Source organism: Pteropus vampyrus, unplaced genomic scaffold (genome assembly GCF_000151845.1).
Source record: "Pteropus vampyrus isolate Shadow unplaced genomic scaffold, Pvam_2.0 Scaffold126, whole genome shotgun sequence".
NCBI lineage: Eukaryota > Metazoa > Chordata > Mammalia > Chiroptera > Pteropodidae > Pteropus > Pteropus vampyrus.
The window spans coordinates 1,169,379-1,177,682 of NW_011888907.1; the positions used below are offsets into that span (position 1 = coordinate 1,169,379).

Genomic DNA, 8,304 nt, shown 5'->3' on the forward strand with positions numbered 1-8,304 from the left:
AGCAGTGATTTAGGCATACTTTCTTGAACTTCCTAGTTGCTTCTGTTAGCCAGAGATTCTCCATAGGTGACTTAAACATCAAGCCATTTGAAGCCAGGATAGAAACACCGCATCCCCCACCTGGTTCCTATGAATCACCGTTATGATGATGATAACAAAGGACTGTTCTTCATGCACTGCCTTTGGTCCTGCATCCAAGTGGTCATGCCAGGTGTAGAGAGCCCTGGAGTCACCACCAAGCCAGCTTTCCTTTCTCATTCTTCACCTTGACCATAGACTCCCAGGTGCCACGATCTGTTCAGGTGGAATGGCCAACACTTGACGCTGCTGCCAGATGTCTGCCTAACATGCACCAGTGGCAGACATCAGTAATTCCCCGTGAGCCTAGATGAGGACTTATAGTCTTTCTGGGGCTGTCACTCAGATGCCAGTTCTGATCTGTGGCATGCATGCTTTCACTCATTTATTCATTCATGCATGGATCAAGTAAAACATTTAGTAACCTGCTGTTCTAAGTAGACGCTGCTCACTGCCAGGAAAAGAAGACATGGTTCTTGCCTTGCCCAGAGTTGCTCTGAGGATGGTAGAGACGCCAGTGAATGGCTTCTTACTAGATTATGCTGTAAGCTGGCAAGCAGAGTTAGAACTCTCTTCTTCAGGAGCCCAGAGGAGACGGGACCTGGTTGCTGAGGGTGTCAGGAAGGGGCAGGGTCTTCTGCCACGTGGGATGGAGCCAGTGCTCTTAGCATGTGCCCTGTGCTTCGTGAGGCCAACAGTGGATGGCAGGGACATGGAATGTTGGGTCTCATCAGTCAGGGGACAAAGCCCAGCCAGAGACCCAGCCATTATGACCCATCCTTACTAGTGCTTTCTCTCCCACAGGAGCAGGGGATGAAGGTCAATAGCTCCAAAGAGTTAAGCATGTGCTTCACAGAGGTGAGTGGGGGCAGAGTGAGGAGTGCAGGAGACTGGCCACAGGGGGCTGTTTGCAGGTGAGCCTCGGATTCAGAGCCCTCAGGTCCTATTGCAGGCCATGCCAGTTGAGCTCCTGGCCCGCCTAGACCTGGTGGGCACTTGCTCTGCTGGGGAGTACGTGCAGAGGCTGCAGTCAGGGCCCTTGGCTGTCTCTTTGGGAGAGACACAAGTGGCTGCTCTGAGCGGAGGCCCTCCCAAGCCTTCCTGACTCTTTAAGACAAATGTATGGAGCACTCGCTCTGTGCTGGTTCTATGATCTCAAGGAGAGAGAGAGATGGAGAAAGACACCCCCTTCCTAGAAGGAGCTCCAGGACCCAAGTGTGTCTATGACCGCATGTCTATGCCTTATCTGGGAAGACAGTCAGGGTCAGATTCCACGGGCGGAGGAGAGTGTAGCAGAGGTGTGCATGGAACTCTTCATGGAGGAGGGATTCAAACAAACTTAGGAACAAGAAGAACAGAGCTGCTCTCTCCTCTCATCTCGAGAAGCAGGTCCTTGCAGACCCCAGGAGCTTCTTCTCTTTGAGATCTTTTTGCCACCCCATCCTCCCTGGCCTGCATCTGCAGACCCTCTTCCTCACTGGGCAGTGTCCTCCAGATTGCCCTGGGGACTGCAGCCCTGCTTCCACGAGCCTGGAGGTGAGGGTAAGCCCAACTCCTTGGAAGTCTGGCTCCATCTCCAAGCTAGAGTGCCAAGGCCCATTGCCCTGGGTGGGCTGGGGGGTGGGGAGGTGCACGAGGAGTCGAGCTCCCAGCTCCTTTTCTTTCCCTGCTCCCAGCCCTGCTCACTCACTTTTTTTTTTTTTTTTTTTTGGTCTTCCATGTTCTCTTTGCTTCTGTTTCTCCTTCTGCCGTGGCCTCAGCTCACGACCAACATCATCCCAGGGAGTAACAAGGTCATCAGACCTAACTCAGGCCCCTGCAGAGCCAGACCATCGGCCGCCTTGACTGCTGTCTCCCTCCTGATGTTGAAGCTGGCCTTGTAGACTCTGGGCACCACGTCTGGAGATTTCCAAAAGCTGTGTGGCTGAGAGCACCCACCTGACGAAATGGACACACACACACACACACACACACACACGCACACGCACACACACACGCACACACACCCCTTGCAAAAAAATTTTTTTTCCCACCTTGTCTCTGAACCTGTCTGCTCCCAGGTTCTTCCTCTGGTGATTTCCTCTCTGGACCTTGTTGCCGGAAGAGACCAAGATGGGACCCTTGCGGCCCAAGGGACTTGTGGCTGTGCCTGATGCTGTCTGGGGCAGAACGGTGGCTGCTGTTCTTCTCAGACTGCCCACTCCGGAGACCTGCCATGGGTTGGCAGGGGGTGTCAGCGGGCAGAGCAGCGAGGCTGGCTCCTGGGGGCACCTCCGCCTGGCTTCAAGGGTGGTGTTTGTTTCGCCCCCGCTCCGTGGGCCAGGCAGGCCTGCATCTGCCCCGTGGAGTGCTGTGACACTGAGGTCCCCCCACCTACGTCAGCGGGCAGAGCAGCGAGGCTGGCTCCTGGGGGCACCTCCGCCTGGCTTCAAGGGTGGTGTTTGTTTCGCCCCCGCTCCGTGGGCCAGGCAGGCCTGCATCTGCCCCGTGGAGTGCTGTGACACTGAGGTCCCCCCACCTACGATAGCACAGGGAGCTGGGCAGCTCCAGGGGCTTGGGCGCTCAGCCTACCCGGGAGACCCCCTGGGACAGGGGGAGGAAAACTCTTCTGCCTCGGCAGGAATTTTGAAATTGAAGAGAAGTGGTTCTATGTTGGCTCTTTTGGTTTCTTGTGGATCATTTTGGTGGGTCTCCCTTTGGAGAGAGGGGCCGTGGAGAGGGGCAGACAAGACCGTGGTGGGATGTCCACTGCCCCACGCTCTGGTCTCTGCAGCTCGCTCTCCCCTCTTCCACTGTCTCTTTCCTCGTTTCTGAGATGTACGCCAACCGTATGTACACAACACGTTTTCCTTCTCAACATATATGTATATACACACCCATATACATATATCGTGTGGTTTCTCCTTTCTTTCCTTTTTTTAAGAAACAAAACGATCGAAGTAATACCCCAACAGATGAGCGAAATGTATTATTGTAAAGTTTATTTTTTTTATAACGTTGTCTATAACAGGATAAAAGGAGACCAACTCCCTGCGTCCCGGCCCGTCGGGCTGCGAGGCCGTGGAAGGGGCTCCTGATCGTATTCACGCTGAGCCCAGGCTCCAATAAACGTCCTAGGAAGCGGCTTGTCTTCTGCCTCACTCCGGTGTGCCTTCTCCCTGCTTGGTTCCTGGCCCGGTCCTGCGTCCTGGCTGCTTACCTGGGGCTCCCCCTGGGCCTTGGGGACAGTGTGTGTGTGTGTGCGCGTGTGCACACGTGTCTCCGTCTGTCGTGTGCTCGGTGTGGGTGATGCAGCTCCCTTAGCAGACATTTTACACTTGGCGGGTCCGAGGGTCCCACTGTGCTAAGTCTGCTGGGCCAGTCACCTCTCTCCTCCCCCCGCCCTTCCCCATCAGTGCCAGTGCCCGTCGGTCCCAAACTGGAAGGGAATGGAAGTGGCCGTGGGGATGGAGGAGGGAGACACAGCTTGATATCACACCTCGGGTATGTTTTTATCTCACGGCCGCCCGAGTGACCCTGTTATACGGCCCTGTCAGTCACGTAGAAGAGGGCGGTGTCTTCCCACTGGGACTCATGGTTTATTTAAGGTATGTGATTGTGAAGACAGGGACCTGGCCTCTTGGGCCCCACCAGGGAAGAAAGACAACTGTGGCCCACCGCTCCTCTCTTTCTCCATTTACTATCCAGCCTCCACCAGACGCTGGTCCTGCCATGTTGTCTCAGAGTTTCCCCAGGGAGCACCAGGAGGATGCCTGCCAGAGGAATGTGTGTGCGCATGCGCAGGCTCCCGGCTGTTCACATAGCAGGGGGTGGAGGAAAGACTCCCCGCGAGGGGTGTTCTCACTGTTGGTGTGGCCTTCAGGGCTGCACGTGAGCCCATCCTGTCACCACTGGGAGACGGGACACCATTTTCCACTCTCCCAATCCTGGATCCCCCCAAATACTTCTCGTTTCTGGACACACTTCACCATGTCCATGGTGGTGGCCACTGTGATATACTGTGTTCCAGCCTCTGTGTAGAGGGTCGGTGAGCCAGCCAGTCCCCTTCCCCAGCCACCATTGACCTGATTGTGTGTTGAGGTGGCGGCAGAGGCCACTTGGGATCCAGGTTTTTTTTGCAAACAGCAGAGTCTGGTTAACTTACGGCTTCGGGGAGAGGTGGCTCATGACATCGGTGGGAAGTGGGAAGGTGGGGCAGGCTCCAAAGAACATCTGCAGGGCGAGACAGCAGGATCTACAGGGTCAGCATGTTGCTGCCTCGATGATGAATGACCACCTACCGTCGTCCGGCTGGCTGAACTAGGGCTCTGCGCCTACTTCCTGCCATTCTTGGGTGTGAGGCTATATCATGTCTGGCATTCCGAATGGGAAATAAGCCCTTGGATTGCGTAGTGGGAGAGAGGAAATCTCCCAAGAGGAAGTGGAGGTGCCATGATGAAGGAGGAATGGATGCTGGGCAGCTTTACATTGCCTTAAAACATCTCCCCATCCACGCATCACATAGCTGAAATTTTACCATTAAGTATTCTTTCCTTTGATTGAGATGATACCTGTTCTCTGTGATCCTCTCAAAATGTGTCAATAAAACTGGGAAGAATAAAATGTTACTATCTTAATGATAATTACTTAATGATTTGGATGAGTCTTAGTAAAATTAACACATCTGGGCCTAGACACTGATATTGGACTTGAGGGACAGATAAGGGGAGAGAAACAGGAAAGGAATCAGAACATTGGTAGGGGCGGTTGGAGATAGATCTTAAATTATTTTCGAGTTCTTTCGGGGAGAGTCACTGCATGCACTGTAAGCCCTCTGTGCCTTTACCCGAGTCAGCAAAGTCTACGAAGTGAACTTTCTTTGCCACCAGCTCCCTGGGGACTCCCGATCTGGGGCATGCATTGTTTGCAAGGCTGTGCTGTCCCACGTTTTCTAGACTCAAGTATCTCATCCAATCAGAATCACGTAGGAATGCTTCTCCCCTTGCTGGGGCAGCTTCCAGCCTGGGATGATTTTTGCTCAGCCTGGAAGCCAAACATCAGCTTCCCACCTGGCTTGTGCCCCTGCCATCCTCCTTTCAATGCTGCTAGGACCACGTGGACCGAGCTAAGGGCTTGGTGGTGCCCCACGGAGGTGGGGGATCCAAGGAGGCCGGTTTAGGAGCTCAGGGAACGTGGCATCCAGTGAGCCGTGCCCTGGCCCTGTGCTGACTTTGCTCTGAGACCAGACACGGGGTCGTTTTCTCAGTTCCCTGCACCCCAGGCCCTGCCTTTATAACCTGCTTGTCAACATGGGTTCCCAGGTCTGAGCCTAAGCCTGTTCTCATGAGTCCTTCTCAGACATAAGACCTGACTTGGTCTTCAGGCCCTAGCTGGGCCCTGCTGTCTCCACCAGGCAATCCTGATGCCTGGAGCTCCAGGCCTTCCAGAATGTCTGCCTCTCACCTACTACCTGGCTCCTGCCTGTGTCTCACCTGCTCACTGAGATGCCCACCCAGGAGCTCTGGTTAACCTCCCCAGTGCTGGTGAACTGCTGGTCCCTGGGCTCCCAGGGTCTGATAGTCCACCTTCAAGGGCTTACTTCATGTCAAAGGGCTGTGTGTGTGTGTGTGTGTGTGTGTGTGTGTGTGTGTGTGTGTGCGCGCGCATGCCTGTTTCTAGTTTCCCAACCCTGTCCCCCTGACTGCCAAATGCCAGTATGAGACAGACTTCACTGCTCCTGCGTTGTCTGATGACTGGAGAAACTCTTTGCCAGCCTTTCCTAATTTTTGAAGGACTTTAAATTGGGCCTTTCCCCCAAGTCAGCTAGGTTGTCAAGGAGATAAACTGGTCTGTACTCTGATAATACAAGTGAATGTGTTCATAGCCTGTTGTCCATTCTTTTAAGTCTCAGTGGGGGTAGATATTTATCTTTTAAAACTGGACTAAAGTTTTTAGGAAGAGCCAGTCATTCGGAGACAGAAGTGGTAAATGAGGTTGGTAACATTCTTAGTGGTGGGTTTAAGCAGTGAAGAGGCTGATACCTAGTTATCTAGTTCAACCTTGGTTACCTCACTTACAAAGTTATATTAGATGATGATAAAGCCCTTTCTCAACTCTGAACAAGCTCTGGTGGCAGGGAGGGGTGTCAGGGGACCCGGGTTCAAACTCTGGCTTGACCATCCATCAGCTAGTGACACTAGCTAAGTCACCTAACTTCTCTGAGTCTCAGAAAGGTTGTTTGAGATTGGGGATCAACAAACTCTTTCTGTAAAAGGCCAGATAATTATTATCAGCCTTGTGGACCATGCCATCTTGGCTGCTACTATCAACTTGGACATTACAGCCTGAAAGCCGTCACAGACCATAAGATGGGGCCTGGCTGTGTTCTAATGACGCTCTGTTTACAAAAACAGGCCCAGGCTGAATTTGGCCCCCAGGCTGCAGTTTGCCACCCTTGCTCTAGATGATCTGTGAGACCATGCTCTCAATTCCAGGCAGTCTGACCACAGAGCTTCGGTGGCTGGGAGTGACGATGGGTGATGGGGTTGATAGTCGTTCTTAGGTTGGAGGAAGAGAGGGGGAAGGTCACCACTCTGATGAGCGAGGTGAACGCGCAGACGAATTGGGGGAAGGGGAAGCTGGGAGGAAGGGCCCTACACTGGGCCAGGGGCGCACAGAGAGAAACCAGGCAGCCTGTGGCCACACACATACACAGGTATGGTCTGGAGCGCGGGGACCGCATAGACTATTGTGCGGTTGTACTTCACACAGGGACTTTAGGCCAGGAGGGAGAAGGAGGCTGAAACTCAGCTGCGCCCACACCGGGCCTTGGGGCATTGTTCCCTGGTCTGCACGAAGGGACTTGCATGTGCTAGAGCAGGACCTGTGGCCGAGAGCAGGGTAGGATTATTTAATGAGATGCATTATCAAAAATGATACTGCCCACTGATGTTACACTACACCATATTGAGTTGTTTGCCAGAAGACACCTCCCCAAACCCAGATGCTCACATAGTATCCATTATAAACAGGCACGGATGACTTTAAATATCAAGGAGCCATCTTTTGCTATGGAAGACTTGATAAATATTCCCATGGTATGTCTTTCCTTCCTAATTTGTCACAAATGGACTCTTTTCCTCCCTTTTCTGTGTGCATGGAGGAGGCCAGGGTGTGTCAGTGGGGCCTTGCTGCGTGGCCGTCAGCAAGCAGCTTCACGTGGGGGGCCCTTTCCTCACCTACAAAGGGAAGGGTGGGAGGTGCCTCTCTCCAAGGTGCCTCTCCACAGTGGGACCCTGTGATTGTGTGACTGCCACCAGCCTGGCACAAAATCACGTGGAAGGAGATTGTAATTCATCTCTCTCTCAATAAACACCAGCACCCCGCTTGGTTGCCCTGGTTTTTCCCACCAAGCCTCTTGTGCAGAGCTGCAGACTGCTGCTGTGGGCTCATTGTGCAGATGCTGGCGGTGTGCCCCTCACCCTCGCCCCGTTCACTCACGAGGCAGCATTTCCCGGAAAGTCTACACCTGCCTGGCCACATGGAGCAAGGTCCTACCCACTCAGTCCTCGCCTCCCTCCCCGGGGGAGGGCAGTGTTGAATTACCACCTTAACCTGGGGACTGCTTGGCAGTCAGAGGTCACGGCGCCTCCCACGCTTGGACCACCCAGGTGACTAATTCTCATCTGACATCTCTGCAGGAAGAGTCTGCACCACCGGCATGGCCAGCATGATCCAGGCTTCTAGGAAAACCTCCTCCCTGACTTATCCTGGGCCTGCACAGCAGGCTGCCCCGCCCCTCCCCTCCCCTGCCCATCCACACGCAGGAGTTTGACAATTTAAAATAAAAAGCCACAGCTCTCGCCGTACTCCATTTAAAAACTGGAGTCCAGCCTGGCTGGCCAAACAAATCCTTGTGGGATGACACTTTTGGCTCAGGCCATCCTTCACTTTTATCCTCAGTGGAAGATAAAAGGCCTGTTTTTCAGGGGCCCCGGCAACCTGAAATCACTCTGAATTCTCACTGTGTTGGAAAGCTGGGTGAGGGTGAGGTCACAGTGACCCGAAGGACCCGTGTTAAAATGCCTGTCTCCGGGAAGGGTGTTTATAGCATTCCTACCTGGGGCCTGCTCATATAACCTTCTCTTCTGAGTGGAGGAGACTTGACTGTATTGATGATTGGAGATGGTCCAGAGGTGCTGTCATCCAGGTGACGGGGATGGCTCCTCGCCAGACCTGGGAACGTGC

At 53.6% G+C, this 8,304-nt stretch overlaps 1 protein-coding gene across 1 annotated transcript in view; it reads left to right on the forward strand.

The window, feature by feature from the left end:
- The window catches only part of GFRA2 (GDNF family receptor alpha 2), an 81,019-nt gene extending 78,967 nt beyond the window's left edge, over nucleotides 1-2,052 (forward strand). The window contains exons 7-8 of the mRNA XM_023534518.1: nucleotides 883-936; nucleotides 1,839-2,052. Of these exons, the coding sequence (XP_023390286.1) occupies nucleotides 883-936; nucleotides 1,839-1,961 (177 nt within the window). The 3' untranslated portion in view covers nucleotides 1,962-2,052. The remainder of the gene's footprint in view (nucleotides 1-882; nucleotides 937-1,838) is intronic.
- Nucleotides 2,053-8,304: the final 6,252 nt, after the last annotated feature.